Source organism: Scomber scombrus, chromosome 15, assembly GCF_963691925.1.
Source record: "Scomber scombrus chromosome 15, fScoSco1.1, whole genome shotgun sequence".
Classification (NCBI taxonomy): domain Eukaryota; kingdom Metazoa; phylum Chordata; class Actinopteri; order Scombriformes; family Scombridae; genus Scomber; species Scomber scombrus.
This window is the reverse complement of record NC_084984.1, coordinates 16,939,180-16,960,482: the sequence shown is the minus strand read 5'-3', so window position 1 is coordinate 16,960,482 and position 21,303 is coordinate 16,939,180. Positions and strand designations below refer to the sequence as shown.

General features: G+C 38.5%; 2 protein-coding genes across 2 annotated transcripts; both read left to right on the top strand.

The window, feature by feature from the left end:
* Window positions 1–2,627: 2,627 nt before the first annotated feature.
* Window positions 2,628–9,320, top strand: LOC133995220 (annexin A1-like). Its single transcript, XM_062434550.1, has 11 exons — window positions 2,628–2,693; window positions 2,843–2,948; window positions 3,504–3,598; window positions 4,084–4,197; window positions 5,844–5,934; window positions 6,208–6,344; window positions 6,773–6,866; window positions 7,498–7,593; window positions 8,375–8,433; window positions 9,013–9,135; window positions 9,264–9,320. The coding sequence occupies exons 1-11, from the start codon at window positions 2,628–2,630 to the stop codon at window positions 9,318–9,320; spliced, it is 1,038 nt and encodes a 345-aa protein (XP_062290534.1).
* A 1,837-nt stretch (window positions 9,321–11,157) lies between these two features.
* On the top strand, window positions 11,158–20,661 carry slc30a5 (solute carrier family 30 member 5). The gene is made up of 16 exons (XM_062434931.1): window positions 11,158–11,639; window positions 12,018–12,140; window positions 12,243–12,309; window positions 12,535–12,620; window positions 12,732–12,819; window positions 13,341–13,428; window positions 13,549–13,625; window positions 13,750–13,920; window positions 14,831–15,119; window positions 16,558–16,766; window positions 17,393–17,550; window positions 17,670–17,799; window positions 19,379–19,643; window positions 19,722–19,948; window positions 20,089–20,217; window positions 20,376–20,661. The coding sequence occupies exons 1-16, from the start codon at window positions 11,569–11,571 to the stop codon at window positions 20,544–20,546; spliced, it is 2,349 nt and encodes a 782-aa protein (XP_062290915.1). The 5' UTR covers window positions 11,158–11,568; the 3' UTR covers window positions 20,547–20,661.
* The last annotated feature ends 642 nt before the right edge of the window (window positions 20,662–21,303 follow it).

The following is a 21,303-nucleotide window of genomic DNA, read 5'->3' as shown; positions in this document are numbered from 1 at the left end:
CAACGTGAGAAAATGACAATCCTGCAGGCTGTGTTCATCGCTTAGATAATCTCTGTTAATGTCCCACCTGGAGACACAAACAGGCACTAAAAACAAAGTGTTGTGATTGTGGTGTTTCAGACCTTCATTAGAGCTTCATATTTACTTGCTGACGTCTACAACAACCCAAGAATGCTGGAGGTTTTTTTGGAAAATTATCACTATATAAAGTGTAATCTACTGTATCGGTGCTGTGAAAACCTCAATTTTGTCTTGAGCTAATTATAAGCACAATTCACAAAGGAAGGCCGGAGGACCAGGTTCTTAATGTGTTTGTCTGCCCATGTGGGTGTCTAATGGGACCAAGGTTGGACCCTTTTGGGCAAAGTTATAGCTGAACATCTGTTAAACATCGGTTGAACATCTGTTGAACATCTGTTGGTTAGTACAAGGTATTAACTTTACTATTTGTATATCAAGACACCTCAATCAATGCTAACTCAGTGCTCAAGGTATTTTTAAACTGTAGGTAGCCATAACAACAGTACTTCATATGCAATGACATAACATACAACTTTATTTATCTTAAAGAAAATGTTTGTGCCCCAAGAAACTCAGTATGTATTGAGTGTGGAGGTTTATTCTTGGAAACAGTTGTCTGACAGACATATAACACTACTAAGTAGCTGTTTCTGGAGTTTCAATCACATCTCATGGTCTTCCTCACCATCCTCCATACTAAGGTCAGGTTTATATAATATTTTTTAGTAAAATAGAATAAAACAAATGTAAAGGTGGATTTAAATATAAAAGTAATAAAAGGTCCTGGTCATACAAATGATGATGCAACACATGAATGAAAGTGTAGGTTACTAGGATACAAATGACCTTTAATAGTGGGCCATGGCAAAAGCTTACTACTGCAACAATAATATAAGTTTTGAGCGATGGACAGTTTTCTCATTGAAGTTTGAAATCATTGACCTACAAACATGATGACTTAACTGATTTTAGGTCCAGAAATCCTAAAATGTTTTCTATCTTTCATTCAATGTCAGTTCGTTAATAATGTAAATTAAGTATTTTTTTCATGCTGTTATAAATATGCTATTATTAGCTTCGTAATCAACATCCATCTACTGCTAAATGTGTTGTTGTATTGTAGGAGATTAATTACAGTGTGGTCATGTCTGATGTCTCAGTTATCTGTGCCTCTGCCTTTTTTGTTTTCTCTTACATTTACAATGACTTTGTAATTGTGGTATGATTCTGACTTTGCAATAAAGTTTCAAATCTTTTAATAACATATTTTATAGTTGTTAATATCCTGTTTTCTTCAGTTCAGGAGGTAGCCGGGCAAACAAGAGGAGGATCCAAATACAGTCATCCAAAAAGTAGGACAGCTTGGGGAAAAGGGGGTTCTAATAATCAAAATACAAAACAGGCTATAGTCCAGCAATGAGAAAGCAGTCCAAACTAGCAGACAAGTCTAAAGGGGCGAGGAAGGCTGGTCACAAATATGTGGAGGAGTTTAAACCTCAGGGAAAGGCAGGAACAGGTAACAAACAGGAACAGAATACTGAATAACTGGTACAGGTGGCTGGAATGCCAGAATACAACAAAGCAACAATGACAATCTGACAGGGAGTGGACAGAAGAGGACTGGTATATGAAGTACTGCTGAGATGACGATAATTTGGGAGTGGCAAAAGGTGAGCAGGTGTGGGAACAAGGCAAGAAAGCCCCGGGGCATCAGGACAAGTGGAGAAGGGCCAAACCAAGGAAAGAGAGAGCGTAGGGATGAAGGCAGAGGACAGTAAGAGGAAAAATGAGCAAAAGAAACTAAATAAACATGGCCATGACATTCTATTTTATCCTATTATATAATTGAGTCTAATTTAGTAATTTGCCTGAAACCACAGAGGTAAGGGAGTAACTCAAAGTATGACCAAGTGAAAATAAAGTTGAAAAACAACATTTATTAACCCAACAAACGAGTTAGTCGCATTTCTGCCATTTTTGGGATTTTTTTTATGTCTCTCTGCGACTTTAACAGCAACAGCTTGAGAGAAAAATGCGGAACATCAGGTTTCATATAATTACTCAAAACCAATTTTCACCTTATGATGGTCTCAGGTCAGTGTTTAGTTGTGTTTACTTCATCAGTTCCTTTAAAATAAGAACTAAAGCAACTTTTATCTTATAGTTGTCACTGTTTCCTGTAGTGTTGCATGTCTGTGTGAATAATATGTTGTTTGATTGGTTTGAAGGGTGAAGCACCTAGAAATTTACAAGTCTGAACAGAAGAGTCACCTAACCAGTCGGAGGTTGGAGCACCTCTGAGTGTCACTTCACAGGTATGTGGTCTGTGAAAGGTGACAGACGATTGGCTGATCCTCTACAGGTGCCTGAAAATCATCTGCACAATCATTGGAAGGGCGGATCAGCTGCAGAGTGAGCTAAATACTCTGACTAACACAACACATCCACGGACTAGGGTGTGAAGACTGTCTCCATTAGCACAGGTGAGCTTTTCAGATGTTTAAATATGAAGAAGAAATATTGATATTTTCTTATTAAGATATCCTTTCTTTTTTCCTTCTTGGCTCTACAGCAATTGGTTTTGTTTCTTCTCCAGTGAAGTAAAGATGTCCCTCTTCAAGAAATTCTTCAAAAATATCCATGACAGAGACAGAGATGATGACACAGTCACAGTGAGTATAAGAGTGAACAGTCAATTGGAGTTTACTCCTGTTCTTGGCTAACTGCAGATTTGTTTAATATTTGATATAAGTCCAGTTTCAAGTTCTTCAGGTTGTAAAAAGTTGTTTTTTGTGTGTAAAACATCTGCCTTTTCTTCCAGGTGAAGGGTAAGCCCAAACCTAAATATTATGGAACAGTCACCCCGTACCCAAACTTCAATGCCAGCAGTGATGCCTCAGTTCTTCAGAGCGCCATTGAAGCTAGAGGTGTGTGTGCTCTCTCGATATCTTGTTTGGTTATTCTTACAAATGGTACAAACACTCACATTCTATTTTACTCTTACACTTAATGCACTTTACTCATTTATCAGTTGTTTAAGCTTTTTATTCTCTTTTATTAAATTAAAGTGTTTTATTTTGATGTTGGTGGTGTTAGATGTCCAGCTATCTTTGTAATGTATGCTTCACAATAACGATATCTAAAAGAAATGATACAAACACTTAAGTGTGTAGAATTTAGTGGCATTTAGCGTAACAGACTTGGCAGATATGGAATATTCAGAAGTATGTTTTAATGTGTTAAAACCTGTCATCTGTTTTTGTTAGTTTAGAATTAGGCCTTTATATCTACATAGGGAGCAGGTCCTCTTCCACAGAGTCTGCCATGTTGCAATACCATGTTTCTACAGTAGCCCAGAATGGACAAACCTGCAAACCCTGGCTCTAGAGAGTGCTTTTTGTGTTTTTCATGACTTTTGCAGCCACTTTGTGACTTCGAAGCTGTTCTCTAGTAACTAAGTAACTACAACTTGTCGCTTACAGGAGTGGACGAGGATGTGATCATTTCAGTCCTGGTGAAGAGAAGCAACGAACAGAGACAGAAGATCAAAGTAGTTTATGAAGCATCCAAAGGAGAGGTGAGTAATTCATTTATCAAGAATAGTCAAATAATAATAAATCAGCACCAGGCCGAACATATGCAACGTATTGAAACATAAAATAAAGTTCAAAATGGCAAAGTGTCATTCAACCCTAATCTGTTGCAATATAAGGAACGCTGTTATTACAATTTATGTAATCATGTTGTTTACAAGTGTCTATTCTTTTACATTATTTTGCTCATTTCCACTTAAAGTAAATGAGACTTTTGAAAGAACACATACAAAACCCTCCTTTTACATATTAGAAGTAGAATTCATAAACAATAAAACACACACACACACACACACACACACACACACACACACACACACACACACACACACACACACACACACACACACACACACACACACACACACACACACACACACACACACACACACACACCTATTTGTATCACCTACTATAATGAGCAATAAAACCCTCATGCCCTCATGTGGCTGCTGCCTGTGTGTTGCAGAGGCTGGCTGAAGATCTGAAGGACGCTCTCAGGTCAGATTTGGAGGATGTCTCTCTGGCTCTGCTCATGACACCTGCTCAGTTTGATGCCTTCCAGCTCAGGAGAGCCACAAAGGTAAATATCGTTAGTTTATATACTGAGTATCAGAGGAAATGATTTCCAGATGTCTGTGTTACTCTTTGTTTCACTGGTTTGTCCTGCCAGTGGTGAATCCTTCTCTGATTTGGTGTGTCCTGGATTTTAAAGGGTTTGTTTGGTGTTTTTTTCCATTCAGATATTTTCCTTGTTGTGTCTTTAAGAACAAATCTCTTCTTCAGGAGCAAAAAAAATCTATTGCACTGTTGCATAAGAAAATGAGACCAAGTCAAAAACGTTAAATTCCACACACTGTCAGCACAAAATGTAATAAAGCAACATATTGCACTGACATTGTGCATGAGTTTACCACTAATTTTTCAGCAGCAGTTAAACACATTTATACCCGGAAGCTGCTTTTTATTCCAGCCACAGTTTGTTGTGGCGACTGAGCAGCTGCACTGCAGCAGTTAGTGGTTAAGTGCTTGGCTCAAGGGCACTTTGGCGGTGGGAGTACTTTAATTTTCTGCCAATATTTATCCTTCCTCTGGAGGGGATTGGAGCGGCTACCTTCCAGTGACAAGCCTGCTTCTCCATAAAGGATGAGACTGGCTATATTTTGTATTGTCTGTGCCTAATAATCCTTTACCATACAGATCCATGTGTGTCCATAAACTACTACACACACAAATTACACTGACTAATTATTAGTGACCCACATATTGGTTTTAGTCTTTTCATTGGATTTATTGGTAGAAAAGAACATATAGAATATCATCAACTTTATCCTTGAAGGTTTTTGAGACTTAGTTGTAATGTATAGTATAGATGTAAAGGAGCCAAATGATCTATCATAGTCAAATTAAATCATTATGATTTCAATAAATACTACTCTATGAAGTAGTATTAAAATACTCTTAAAATAAAAATTTGCTGAAATTCATGATTTAATATTAATGGTTTTAATTTTGTTCACTCAAACATATTGTTACTGGAGAGAAGGCTGTTATGTATTTATATAATGTATTATATGTATGTATTATTAATATTTAAGTAAAATGCTTTAAGTCTATTACAGCATAATATATATACTATTTTGTACATATATTACATATATATTGCCAAAGATTATCTGATTGCCTCAATGTATAGCATTTCAGAGGCATTTTTGTGTACTGTTATTATTTTTTTCTTTTCTTTTCTTTTTTTTCTTTATTTGTTTATAGCGCAGTAAGTAGTGACCAATATTAAAATGAGCCACATATGACAAAACTAAGAACAATAAAACTACACTCAAACAAATTGTGACAAAAAGAGAGAAAAAAACAAAGCAGCAGCAACTATAACAAGAATGTCAAAAGAGTAAACAAACAAATCAACAAATGAAAAAGGCATGATGTTTGGCATATGTTTTCATATTGTAGCACACGTGTTAAGATATGTGTGTGTTTGTGTGAGTGGGTCCAAACCAAACCAAAGGAAGAAAGGAATAGAAAGAGAAATAAATAAATAAATAAATCAATATCAAGGATGTGGATCAACGATGGGCCAGGCAAGAACAGCTGGGTCAATAATTATTTGTGATATTGGTTTTGTTATTAATATTTTCACAACTCAATCATTCAGTTCAAATTGTATTATAAAGACTAACCTTGGATTAACATCTTGTCACTGTGTTCAAACAGGGACTGGGCACAGATGAAGAAATCCTGGTGGAGATTCTGGCAACAAGATCAAACCAAGAGATTTGTGAGATCAAGAGGGTCTTTAAAGAAGGTCTGTCCTGATCTAGCGCAGTCTGTTACAAACTGGACTACATGCTGGTCTCTGAGGTTTCACATTTTATGTAACATCTTAGGTATTTTAGTTGACACTCCTCCGTGCCTCCAGTGCACACATCAGTAGAACAACACTGAATTCCTAGACAGTTGCAACACTGTAATCACCCTGTCAGGAGGATAGTAAACGTCTAAACAACAGCTAGAGCCACTGAGGTCATACTTTGTACCTTTATAATATTACAATTTGCAATTCTATTATCTCCCTCAGAGTACGGAGAAGAGCTGGAGGAAGTTATTGTGAGCGAGACAAGCGATGAGTTCACCACGGCTCTTCTGGCCATGATGAAAGCAAACAAAAGTGAAAGCATGGAAGTCGACATGGCTCTGGCCCAAAAGGATGCAGAGGTACAATAAGAAAAACCTATGTTTAAAGGATGGAATAACTCCAAAGAAAACACTTCCTCATCCTCTATGTGGCACTAAAGCCTTTTGGTTTCTACTGAACATGTAATCTTTAAAAACAGCTCACAAATATATATGCCCATTATTTTCCTAAAACAGCTGGGCACTGTCATTTTGAGCAAACTGTACTCAAACTGGAGTAACAAGTGCATTTGTTGGGAACTATTTTCAGTTGCGGATTAATACATATTGCACAGTTTGTGAGCAACAATGGAGCAATGGATGTTAGTAGATTGATGCACTGTTAGTTTTGGCATATTCATTGGATTTGTTGACAATAAGAAAATAATATAACATCACTAGACTTCTGTAAATGTTTTGAAGACTTCAGAGTCAGCTGGTAATGGAGAGGCACTGTTTTGTACCTGCAGATTCTGTTTGAGTCAGGTGATAATGCTGATGGAATCGACGTTGCTGCCTTCATCAACATCCTGACCACACGCAGCGGACCGCAGCTCTCTAAGAGTGAGTGACTGCGATGTTTGAATGATTTACATGCTAGATTTGTCTCATCGGAGGCCAAAGGCTAGAACAGCCACAACCTGAAGACACAAACACGCACGCACGCACGCACGCACGCACGCACGCATGCACACACACACACACTTGTAAAACTAGTGGAACTACAATCATCCAGCTAACAGGTGGAACACACCTAACACACATAGTCCATTGTAATAGGTTATTTTTAGATTTCTTTGGGTTTATACACCTTTTTTTCCAGCAATGGAGATCCATTTACCAGTTCATTTCTTTCTGCCACTTACTATGCATGTTTTCAAGTTGAAAATAACAAAAATAACAAAACATTAGCTTGGATTTTTAGTACAAAACTTAAATGTGTAAAAACTAACCCCAGTTTATGATTTAGAATGGTCCTCATGTTGTCTGTTTAGAGCTGCTGTTATACATTAACAGCCCCTTAACTTCAAAATTCACGTTATTCTTTTGTAGTAAAGCTGATTGTTTACTCATCCACATTCTGGAAGATGGTTGTTGTTTTTATTTTCTGGAAATATCAGGGGCTAGTGTCTGTCTGACAAACACAGTAGCCAATAAACAGCCATTAACCTGTGTGTCTGCTTTCCTGCTGCAGCATTCGAGAAATACGCCTCCGTCAGTGACGTCACATTACCTAAAGCCCTGGAGTTGGAGCTGAGCGGAGACATTGAAGACTGTCTCATTGACATTGGTGAGGAAGATGTGACCATTTCTTTCCTTGACGTGATTCGGTATCATTCACCAAAGGTTTTCCATTTAAGGCTTGAGCAGGGACTCCTCAACAGTTTACTCAGTTTAGAAAAAGTAAAAGAAATGTGAGACAGAATGACGACTACATACTGAAGAGTAGTGAAACCACAAGGTTTAAGAAAAAAATCATCAGATAGAAATAGCTGATCTTCATGGGAACAAGAATATCCTCAAAGATATTCTCAGTAAATGTCAATATGAAAGATGAATTTCCTGTGCTCAAATAAAAATGTTGGCATCATGGTGACTAGAGGAAAAACTAAAAACTGACTAAAACAATACAATTTTACTGAGAAATCTGCCCTGCAACATGTTCTATCCAACAAGAAAACAGTGAGAGAAGAGCATCCATCAAGAACCAGAATAAACAAAGAGGCTGCAGGAAACCTTAAATGCACAAATTAAAACCATTATTTCCAGCTGGAGAACACAAATGAAGAGAAGTGCATGAAACTGCAGATCTGAACACTGGGTAGACCCAATGATACACTGTATATACTACATACTCTGCATAGTTCAGCCTGTATGTGGCACCATGACCTCAAACACTGTGAAATCAGGGAGTGTCTAAGACTTTATATGGACTATTTCTTCCTGAGCATAAAACTCTACTAGATTAACTATAACACAGAGGTAAAAAAAATAGACATAGCAGCAGCTGCATGCTGTATTTTATTTTCAGTTTTTGTGATTGTGTGTCTTTGTGTCTCTTTAATGTGTAGTGAAATGTTCCTGGAACAAACCAGCTTTCTTTGCTGAGAAACTCCATCTGGCAATGAAGGTGTGTATAGTTATCTCTCTCCTTCTAACTCTCACTTTATGTCAAAGTGTGTGTGTGTGTGTGTGTGTGTGTGTGTGTGTGTGTGTGTGTGTGTGTGTGTGTGTGTGTGTGTGTGTGTGTGTGTGTCACCTAAACTGTTTCTACTGCTCATAACTTGACAAATGCATATCTTGAACCTTAAAGGGATAGATTAGGTTTTAAGGGTTACTTCACTTTCCTTGCTAACTCACAGAGACACAAGCTCTTGGATGTCTTTTCGTATACTTCTGCAGACAGATTGAAACAGTGGAAATAAATGTCTGCCACAGTAAGCTGCATTCACATTATAATGATGTCACAAATCAAAAATGATCTTGGAAACCAATTCCTTTTTTGCAGCTGACTCTCAAAAGCCAGATTTTGAAGCTCTGACCACCACAAATATTCAAAGTCTCTGGAAATTGGATTGGTTATGTAGATGATTGTACACAGATGTAGCACTGTAACTTTCCCTGATATCATAAAAATGTTGGTGTGTAGTAAAACCAGCAGAGTGAGTTCTACCTGCTCAGTGATTGAGGGTCTGCTCCATCTTTACAGGGCCACGGTACATGTGAGGAGACGCTGATCAGGGTGCTGGTGAGCCGCTCTGAGATTGACCTACAGAAGATTTTGGAGCAATACCGGGCCATGTATAACAGAAGTGTACAGGAGGACATACTGGTAAAAATGACATACCTAGGAAGGAATGAATATTCCTGAATATAAGCTCAGTTTTTCACTTACAGAGCCATTAAGTCAGTAAGTTTCAGGGTATTTCAGCTGACCACATCTTTGCCTCTGTTTCACAGGAGGACACTGATGGACATTATCAGCAGGTCCTGCTTGGAATCTGTGGACCATACTGATATTCTGGCATAACTACTTCACTGGAAATGGAGGCCAGCTTGTCCATCAGACGCCACTGAAATATCACATCAAATAATGAGAATATAAAATGACAAATATGTCTTACCGAGCTGATGCTGTAATAAAGCTGTTGAAAAAAAGAGGAGTAAAATATATTTCTGTATGCTTTAAAGCCAATATCTCAGCAAAATGCTCAACCTGGTATGTATTTTTCATAAAGTTTATGAAATCTCAGTGGAGTCTTCTTTCTTTAATAAAATGTTGGGTAGATTCCACATATATAAGATGAGAGTCATGAGGTATCCATTGCAAATACTAACAAAGAAAGTAATTAAAGTCCTTTTCCACTCAAAAATAAGTTTTTTACTTCACCTGGATGTGTATGAGTTTGACATTATGATGAATGGGAAAGTTTCTTTGTGCTTACATTAAAACTGAGTTTAAGGTGTTTACATATAAGCATGACTTTGCAACATCACAACTAGTTTGGAAGCCAATCAATCTTGGTTTTGCTTGTATTTTGTCATAAACCAAAGTTTTGGTTTGTGAGTAATTAAAATTACGATCTGATGAAAAGTCAGAAAATTGATCCTGAAGGGGATATGAATGTGTTTACCAATTTTTAACTCTAGTCCATCCATTAGTTGAGTTTACATGTGTTAATCTCATTCATGGTGGCACTAGAGGAAAATCTGAGGATCACCAAAGTGGTCTACCAGCCAACAGACTGACATTGCCATCCCCAGAGCCACACCACAAACATGGATTAAAAACACTCTCATTAAGCTATGTGACAAATTCTAGCCTAATCATTTTCATGTTATAGTATCAACAGTGCCCTTCAGGCCTGGGACTCTTGGAGACATGTGGGCTGCAAAGAAGGCGAGCCAGTACGAACATCTTGGAAGCTGCTGAAAAAGCTTCCCGTTGGTTAAGAGGTTTAACACAAAGTGTTATGTGCTGCCAATACACAAGTTGGCATTTGATCACCCCCAGTTGGGTCGCCCTGTTGAGGGTGTCTAATGTTAATACCTGAAACACCTGATGACCCCGAGTTCATCTCAAAGATGTATCCAGGTTGCACCATCAAAGAACTAATCTTAATATTTTATGTAAGAGTAATTTCAGAAAAAAACTGACATAAGATTTTTAGTTTCTACTTTCTTTAGTTTGATGTTTCTAGTTTAATTCTCCAGTGAATTGATTTCATTTTACTGTAAATAAAACCAACAACATATCCCATAAGTCTTAGCCACTATCAAAGCATGTAGCTGTTGAATGCTAATAAAATATTTGGTCTTATATTTTTTATTTAAATGCATGGGTGTTCAAATTATATTGTATATACAGTGTTAGATAATGTGGAAGTCCATTTATACCATGAAAGGTTTGGAAGGATGAAAATAAAAATACTCAAACTCTGACTTACTAAGTTAACTATGAAAAGGTTGATCAAAATATCTGAATATTTGAAAAATAAAAGTAAAAAAAAGGTGAAATATTTACACAAAATTTTAATTTTTAAGATACTTAAATACTGCGTCATAATTTGAGATAAAGCCACAATTTCAGACAAAATAATGATAAAAAAGGAGAGATAAATAAGTCAAAACTCGACACAAACATTAACCTGGAAGTGTCCAGCTTTCTAAAACTTGCCATAAACTCGAAATAATAAAACGAAGCACACTAAAAACTAAATTTAAATGTATTTCTTTTACTTTTACAGTTTCTTTCCACCTCAATGGTCTCCATGCTGGGAACAAAACACTGAACTGCGCAGGCGCACCAGTCACGAAATACGCATGACGTGTAATGTTTTACCGTGTCCGGAAGTGCTGCTGCTTTTTGACCAGCTTGGATGCTTTATCCTTTAACTACGGAATTAAGTTGTTATTATGGGACACTCAACCTAAACCGTTTTATTTATCTTCCTCTAACTCAAGTACCCCGTGTATTAATGTGACGTACACTATCCACAGAGGACGTACCGCTGCCAGAAACTTTGTATAAAATCTGAATAACGTTAGCATGCTAACAGGCTAAGAGAGCTGGCAGCTGACTGAAGCTTTGAGCTTATTTACAGCTTATTTTATAAACTTGTGAAGGTATAACGGGAGAATGAATGACAGCCAAAACAAACCCTTTCCTGGTTTCCACCGGTAAATGGACTAAGCTTAGTTTAACTGTTTAGATAACAGTTATGTTGAAGATACTGGGGACATAAATACTGTAAGTGGAGTGAAAATGGAGGAGAAATACAGCAGCAACGTCCTTTCTGGAAGTAAACTGGGAATGGTGGAGGTGCCCAATTCCAGGTATGTCTCTGTTGTTTAATGAGTGTTAGTTTATTGAATGGGTTAAGTCCATAAAATCAACCTAAAACTAAACTAAGGGCTGCAGCTATCTGTTATCTTCAATATTGATCCTTCTATCAATTTCTCTTTTCTGTTAAATGTGTATAAAAAGTCAAAAAAATCTTGAAGATATCCATCATAATTAAACAAAAGTCCTAAGTCCTAACTGTCTTTAAACTACTTCTCTTTCTGACCAAACCTCTAACACTCAAACATAGCATATTACATTTAAATATATATTAAACCGTGTGTCTATATATCAGTGGAGGATAATGTTTTATTTCTGTATCACCCATCTGTAGTACAAATGTATGTTCCTTTTGTCTTTTTCCTCAACAGGTTGACCAGATACATCGTTTTACTGGTTGTCTCAAAGGTCCTCAAGGCACTCGGGATCTTTGAATCATACGATATCCTAAAAGTTGTTCATATTGTCCAGTTCATCTTCATACTAAAATTAGGGTAAGTGCACTTAAGCTGATTACCTTTTTGTTATTACTTGTTGTATTTTGGTTGTTTTTGGATGATGACAACATGGTGACAGTGATCCTTCTTCTTCCGCAGGAGTGCTGTCATTCTGCTTTTCTTTCAAAAGCCTTTCTCCTCTGGTAAAGTCATCACAAAAAGACAGGTTTGTTGGATTTCTCTGTCTTTAATTTGTGCCTGATTCAACTCCTGTTTAATAAGATCTAAGTGTGTATGCAGATCTGTTGTTTTTAGTGTTTTAAGACATTTGATGGTTGATCTTGGGATGATCATTTATCTTAAAATATATTATAATAATGCACCTGTACAGCTATGTTGTCAACCTTTCATAATGATTTATCTTTTCTATTCAAATCTGTTTTCTTTGTAGTGGATAAAGTTACTAAAGCACGCCGTTTTCAGCTGTGTCATATACCTACTGGGATTCTTTGGTCTAACTCTCTGTGGACCTCTAAGGTAAATAAGTGTTAGTGTGGTTTTCACAGTAGTTACAAGCAATACAATACATCAGTTTGCTTGTTTTTACTGTGTGTACTCTGGTTAAAAACCGGCTCGTATCTTTCACAGGACGTTGTTGCTTTTTGAGCACAGTGATGTGGTGGTCATCGCTCTCCTCGGTGTGCTGTTTACCAGCTCAGGAGGAGGGCCGTCCAAGGTAGGAAGGCCCAAAAACACTAAATTCACATGTTTTTTTGTTGTTTTTTTAAATACGGTGTCACCAAATAACCCCGATAAAGAACCACTCTTATAAAGAAAGCACTCACTCACTTCAGCAGAGCAGTATCAGTTTATACAACTTTCATAGCTGTCATTTCTATCAGTAATAACAACATTTTACTCACCATGTTAATCGATGAGATCTGTAAACACTGTGATATAGCTTAAAAGAAAAGCAGAGGATGACAAGAAGAGAATCTGACAGGGGGAAAAAAACCCAGATTAGACAGATTTATTGGAAAGAGGAAACAAAGGCAAAGCTTTCCGATGCAAAACACACATATTCCTGACCTTCTCTATATTCTCCCATTTAGTTTTACCTCCAGATGAAGTGCTAAACGTTTGGCTTGTTTGAAACATCTGTGTTGGACTGTGCATACTGCCACAATTTAATAACACTGTGATTAAATGTTTTATTAAATGCATTTTTGTTTGTTTGTCTGTAACATTTCTCCACAGACCAGAGGTGCTGCTCTGTTCATCATCGCTGTGATCTGCCTCCTCCTCTTCGATAACGACGACCTCATGGCGAAGATGGCGGAGCACCGTATCCTTTCCTCTTTATGAAGGACATCAGTTACACAGCTGTCGTAACAGTTCATTGACCTGATCTGAAGCGTTTGTGTTGTTGTTGTGTTGTGTTCACCTTGACTCATCTCCTGACCAGCTGAGGGGCATCATGACAGCGCGCTCACTCATTTCCTCTACACTGCCATCGCATTTTTAGGAGTTGCAGATCATAAAGTAAGAAAAGACTGTGTTAGACATTAAATATAACATTCAGTGCTGCCTATAGAAGCACAACACTGTACTGGTTTTTACTTTCTAACTAAAAGTCATGTCCTTGTATCCTTGTTCTTCTTGTCAGGGAGGTGTTGTGCTGCTGGTGGTCTCCCTGTGTCTGAAGGTGGGCTTCCACACGGCCTCCAGGAAACTTTCAGTGGAAATCGGCGGAGCCAAACGCCTCTATGCCCTCGACAACCTGGTTTCTTCTATAGTGCTGCTGCCCTGGGTCATAGTGCTCTCAGCTACTACAGAAGTAAGCGCACACAAATCTTTACACACATACAGCGCATTTTGTCCTTGTGGAGACCTAGGTCACATCACCTCTGGAGTAATATAAGTTAGAAATACAAAGACACACAGTGAGCTGCTTTTACAGTATACAGCATTAAAATGAGCCAACAACAACAAAAAAAAGACCAAAAACAATACAGAGGTGCTGTTTCAAGAGGTGGCTGCTTTCCAGATTGCCACAAAGTTTATTGTCAATGAACTCCAATCAATTTACGACCTCCAGAGAATCATTCCTAATGATTTTAGTCACATCTCGACCTTCTGATTCAAATGACTTTAGTTTATAACACAGTAAAAATACAATAAATAGATTTCTTTAACATTTGCTGCGGATATTCATCGTCACCAGGGGATGAACTCTCATGATTTTAGTGAAGTTTGTTTAGTGCCAGTTTTCCATTTATGCTTAAGACATATCAAAACAACACACGAAAGATCGGCCATTAAAATTATGCTCTCCAGTTAATAAACTTTTTCCATTTGATATGATCAGAGAGATTCAGATAATGTGATAAACCCATTTGATTAGATTTTTTATGAAGTTTTTTAATTAGAATATTTCTTGAGGTAGTCATGAGTGTTCATTTCACCTTTACGGTCATTCTTGAGGTGGTGGTTTGTAGGAGTTTGTATAACATTGAAATCTGGCCCTGTAAGTTTCTTAACTCCTTTAATTACATGTATATTATATACAGTACCAGTCAAATGTTTGGACACACCTTACCATTTTATTAAATGAGCGTGTCCAAACCACATAAACAAAAGGCTCATAAAGGTATCTTGTGTATCTGTATGTATGTTTATTGTATTCCTATTGTATTGTTTTCCTTGATCCTTTCACTGACTATTGTTTCTCTCTGTGTGAACCTCAGAGTAAAGTAGAATCGTGGTCGTCCCTCATTCTGCCTTTCGGGATGATCATCTTCTCCGTGATGATCCTGGAGTTTTACGTGGAGGCCGTCTGCAGCGCAAAGATGGAGACTCCAAGGTGCGCCCGCTACGGCGCCATCGCCCTTTTCCTCAGCGCCCTGCTGCTGGCCAACTTCTGGACTCACCCGCTGACCGACCAGCTGCGCTCCATGAGCAAACCGCCCCAGCAGGTCAGCACGGAGCACGTGCTCTCAGGAGGAGTGATAGTCAGCGCCATCTTCTTCATCATGTGTAAGTAACTGAGGTGGGAATCAGCAGGGGTGTAAATTATAATCATGTAGCCCTCATTGTTTAAAACCTACCTCAGATAATCACAATTCTTTGGAACTTGAAAGTCAACACTGTGCTTTGAAAATAAGGGAAATTTACACAGACCCCACCGGACCATTATTTTTACATTTTAAAAAGATTTTCCCCTCAGCTCCAGAGATCTAATCAGAAGGAGTCTCTACTGCCCACTCTGCTGTAAACAAACAGACGGTTGATGTGTTCTTTGTGGCTTCTTGGGTGTGCGTATGTTTAATCGACCTACTTAGTGGATAACATCATTTTTCCTACCATGAACAACACTAAAGTCCACCTTGCGTGGTTGTTCCCTATCAGGCTTTTTGTCAGGAATGGGGAAAATAATCTCCTAGGTATTTCGAGATTTTCACATAGATGTTCTGTGAAGGTGCAGTTATTCCACTCAACCTTTTAACATCTTAACTCCTGTGTAGCAGCAGTGGGCTGTGATTCGTTGGTCGCTCCAGGTTAACGGTAACGGCTGCCTTAGTGTCTCATTCAAGGATACGATGTTCGAACGGGAAACAGAACGAGCGCTACTAGAAGCTACAACAGAACAGTGATGGACAAAGAAGTTCTCTACATTGTAGTCATTAGTCAGCTCATTGAAAAGAATCAACGATTCCATCTTTGCTTGACTAGAGCTCGCCGCTCACTGAACTGAAACACAGTCGAACTAGTGAACTGAGTCGACGGTCATTGGTGAGGGGTAAACCAATAAACTTAGAATGTAGTTTGATAAAAATGCTGTTTGCAAGCTGAAACTTCTATAATAAAGTCCTACCATGTTATGTACAGCATGAATATTTTTGTGGCACCTGTAGAACTGTAAAAACAACAAAAACAAATATGAGATTTATGGGTGAAATTATGAAACAAGACCATGGTGGGAGAAGGAACCCAAGAAAAACAGTAGAGTTGACAGATCTTGTGGTGTGTATAGCTGTAGACTTCATCATTCTTACTGGGAAGCTTACATATGTTCCTTTAATTCTGTCCATATACTTAAGTTATATTATTTTATTTTATTTTCATGCACTTTAAACTCAGCAGTGAATATAAGGTGCTGATCAAGAACAGGAGGGTTAGGATGAGGTCATCAAATAAAGATACAGTTGATTACACAGTGATTTAGTTGTGATTTCCCCTTAGTATTGGTCAAAGAATAAACTTATGTATTTGCTAACCTACAGAATAATAAAACTATTGCATTTTTAGTTGGTGTAATTTTTAATCCAACAACAACAAAGCTCATGCTAAATGCTAAGATTCATCAATATAAAACACGTAAACAACTCAATTTTGCATCATTAAGTCATCATAACTTTAATTTGACTTCACTTTCTCTCCTCCCACATCTCTCTTTCTCTCTCTCTCTGTGCAGCATCCAGTATTCTTTCATCTCCATCAAGAAAAGGTCAGAAGGGCACCCTGGTGGGTTACTCACCTGAAGGGACCCCTCTATACAACTTCATGGGCGACGCCCTGCAGCACACATCACAGTCCCTCCCGCGGTTCATCAAAGACTCCCTGAAACAGATCCTAGAGGAGTACGACTCCAGACAGATCTTCTACTTCCTGTGTCTCAACCTGGTATGTACCGTACAGAGTCAGGAAGAGAAAACTCACAACTCGGCTGTCCGCTGAAACGGTCTGGATCTCATCTTGGGGGACAGTTGTTTATTCTTAAAATGCTACAAAATGCATCTGTTTTTCCTCATGTAGGGAGTTATGGATTAACATTTCTCATAAGAATAAGAAACTGAGTACATGTTATCAGAGATCGCACAGTAAGAGTACGCTATTCCAAGGAAGGGATATTTCCAACACAAACCAGGTCTGTAGCTACACTGAGGACATGAACTCCTTATCGTTTCTGGCATTAAAGAGGAGAAGAAGAGGACTACAGGACACACACAAAAAACACTAAATGGACTTTTTAATTGATTGAATTTTATTGTTATAAGGAAAACATATGAAAATGTGTTAGTAAAATAAAACCACTGGGGGATCACATTTGTTCTGCCTTCATCAGGAAAATTACACAAAGCTGTTATGTAATTCCAAGAAGTTTTTGCTGCTCAAATTTCTTCAAATTAAATTTTAACTCTGTTTTTTGTTTTTTAAGACTTGTTGACTGGTGTGCAGAATTGAGTCTTGACTTCACCCTCTGATGTCATTTTGAGTTTCTTTAAGCTTTGTTGCTCTGTGTCTTTCAGGCTTTCACCTTTGTGGAGCTCTTCTACGGCGTCTGGACCAACAGCCTGGGACTGATCTCAGACGGCTTCCACATGCTGTTCGACTGCTCCGCTTTAGTTCTCGGCCTGTTCGCTGCCCTCATGACCCGCTGGAAAGCCACCAGGATCTTCTCTTACGGGTAAAGCTGATGGAGAACATGTGAAAAGTCTTTCGTAGCAGATAACAGCATAACAATTTCAAGTATTTCATATTCAGCTGGATGTTTTTTTTAAAATTGGTTCTTTGGTTTTTTTGCAGATACGGTCGTGTTGAAATACTTTCTGGGTTCATCAACGGTCTGTTCCTGATGGTCATTGCTTTCTTTGTCTTTATGGAGTCAGTCACCCGTTTGTTGGATCCTCCTAATATAAACACAGACATGCTGACTGTGAGTAAACTGCTGCTCCAGATTCATGTAAAGGCTTGTGACCCGATGCATGTTTTGCAACATATATTTGCTATGTCCTGGTTATGTTCTTGCCTTCAACCCTGAATCATTTATTTATTTATTTAAATGTATTGCACATACAAGAAAAAAGATACATAATTCAAGAAAAATATATAATACATGCAGAATTTTTGAGAAAGAAAGAAAACAATAATGAACAAAAGAGAAATGTGCAGGAGAAGCCAATAAAACCCACAAGAGCTTGCCGGGTGGCCCTCCTATGGTGACACATACAGCATAAAAACCTAAGAGTAAAAAATATAAGCATAAATCATATGCACACTTCAAATATTATTTAATTGTATTAGTATTACGTATTAGTTTTAATGTAAAAGCTATAAATTGAAAGAAAATAGTCTGCACCATTCCTTGTGCTGAATGGCTTTCATTTGTTTTTTCTAACAATTTGTAATTTTTATTTTATTTAAACAGGGACAGTGCGCAATAAAACACTATCCTTGTATATAACAAGGAGAGATGCATTGCAGGGTTTTAGCAAGTTGCTATTTTCCGCCCATAGTCCCTGGTCAGGTAGATGGAACATACAATAAATCAAAATCAATAACATAATTCACAAAGTTGTGCAAAATTGCAATGATAAAATTATCAATACACATATTCCCACATCTTAAAAGCAATTTGCCCCCCAACTTTTATAAATACGGGCCCTCATCATACAAACACACGTTTGTAAAATAACAAAGTAAAAAAACTCAAAGTGGCACTCCACCACTTTTATATAACATGTTCTGTGCCTCTGGAGGAGTCATCAGGGTTATCTCAGTTTAGAGACTGCACATGTTTAACAGATAGCCTGCAATTACAAACCGGGGGTGTGGACTTTGAGAGACGTGGGCACTCAGCAGGCTGAGAGGCTCTCATGAAAAGACATCATGGAAACTGTAGGATCCAGCTTAGAAACTATAAGTCAGGTTATCTTTGTCTTTGTTACATTGATTTCAATCATTCTTTTTAATATGTCTCATAAATCCTTCCCCTGACTTTATGGGTGAGCTGTACTTTCATCGTGGGAGCAGCCCGTCATGAAGCCCACTCACTCCATGTTCCCCAGCCCACATGGGCTTACAAGACAATACTCGCATTACATACAGAGCCAAGATAAAGCAGAGAGAAAAGCAGGAAAATACAAGTCACGCTGTTGGACACTATGTGTCAAAACATTGAAGACACTGGGTTATCTTACAAATATTGAAAGGAAAAGCTTATACTGGTAGATCAGGAACAAATGGTCATCCAAATCCCATCTTTTTAATGGATTACATGACATTTCTACTTAAAAGTGGTGCTTTAACATACTGGTTTTGTTGTTGGGGACTGTTTCTTAAATGCTGGTATTGTAGACATTGTGTAAACGTGTGGTACAAGATTTTAGCTCGACATTCCTAACATTTATATATTTTGGAAGAACTTCGTTACCATGAAGGATGAATAGTCTTTCATCAGTCCCCAGACATCAGTCAGTCTAATCTCTGCGTCCTTTTTGTTGCCCCACCTGCAGCCGGTGTCTGTCGGAGGCTTACTGGTCAACCTGGTGGGTATCTGCGCTTTCAGTCACGCTCACTCCCACGGCGGCAAAAGCTGCTCATCGAACGACCACGGCCACTCGCATCACGGCCACTCCCACAGCGAACACAGCCACGGAGGTCACGGACATTCTCACGGAGGACACGGTCACGGCGGCCACGGTCACGGCAGTCACGGTCATGGCGGACACGGGCACTCCCATGGATCGGGCGGCGGAGGCATGAACGCCAACATGAGAGGTGAGTGAGATAAAAAAGAAGGTTGCGGAAAGGAAGACGGCACCAGATACCATCCTCGTGTCCTTCCTTTTCTCCCAGGTGTTTACCTTCACGTCCTCGCCGATACGATGGGCAGCGTCGGCGTGATCATCTCCACCATCCTCATCCGTCAGTTCGGCTGGTTGATCGCCGACCCCATCTGTTCGCTGTTCATCGCCACACTCATTTTCCTCAGCGTCATCCCTCTGCTGAAGGACGCTTGTGAGGTTCTTCTTCTCCGAAGTCCCCCAGAGAACGAGAAAGACCTGAACATCGCTCTAGAAAAGGTAAGGAGATGATGAGGAGGAGGAGGAGACAAAGTTCTTGAGCATTGTCATTGGTGTTGGCAACAATAAAAACTGTATCACCCCATCAAGCAGATACTTAAAAAAAACTGTTTTCCGGATGTTTGTTTTTGTCATTCCAGATTGAGAAGATTGAAGGAGTGTTGTCCTACAGAGACTCTCATTTCTGGAGACATTCGGCCAACATGATTGCAGGGACCATCCACCTCCAGATCATGTCAGATGTGGTGGAACAGAGGATCATACAGCAGGTCAGTACAAACACTACAGTCAAGATTCAAGATTCAGACTCCTTATCCAAGGGTTTAACTTCATTATACCGAAAATATGTCAGGTTTGACCAGAGAACATAAAGGCACTTCTGATTTGTGATGATTGGTGACTGTGTATAATTCCCTTCGTTCTCTAGGTGACGGCTATTTTGAAAGACGCCGGGGTGAATAATCTCTCAGTGCAGGTGGAGAAGGAGGCGTACTTCCAGCACATGTCAGGACTCAGCTCCGGATTTCACGAAGTTCTCGCTATGACGCAGCAGATGGAGTCCATGAAGTACCTGAAAGACGGGACGTGTATTATGTAACGTTCCAACCTGCGGGACCAAACAAAACTTTATTGATTCAAACACTCAGTCGCTTTTTCATTGAAATGTACAGTATATGTATTTGGTTTAAATAAATCTGAATATATTGGTTTTACATTTGCGTCAGCTGTATTTTATTTTGTGAACCTGCTCAAAGCATCTGGTATTAAACTGACTTATTATTTACATTTCTGTCATTTTCACCGCAGCCATACTAGTTACTACCAAGAAAGTAACTTTTTTTCTTTTATCATTCTCAGATATTTTTAAATGTCTGCGCTATGTCTCAAGTAGAAGTAGCTTTTATATTAGCCAAAAGAAAAACCTAACATATGTCTGAGGTAATTTAGAGACATCAATATTAGTTTGTTCACAAAAGAGCTCTGACAAGTACAATTTTAAGCATTAAAATGCCCCACTCTATTCATAGCTTAGTTTAATTAAAAGAAAAAACATATATCAACAAACAACATATCAAAAGTTATTTTGTCAGATTATTTTTACACTTAAATATTGATATATGCCTCTAAAATCACCCATGCTTTGCTTGACACGCTCAGAAACAATAGGCCTTCCTCGCATCAAATGTCAGGGTTTCCATATACTGCTTCACTGAGTCATCTTTAAGTCAGACTTTATGTTACCCATTCTGTGTCTGACAGTTTGCATAGTTACAGAAGAACTGTATGTGTACTTTAGTCAGGGACAACCTCATCCAGCAGTTGTCCCCTCCAGAAACAATAATTGCTGTTTACTG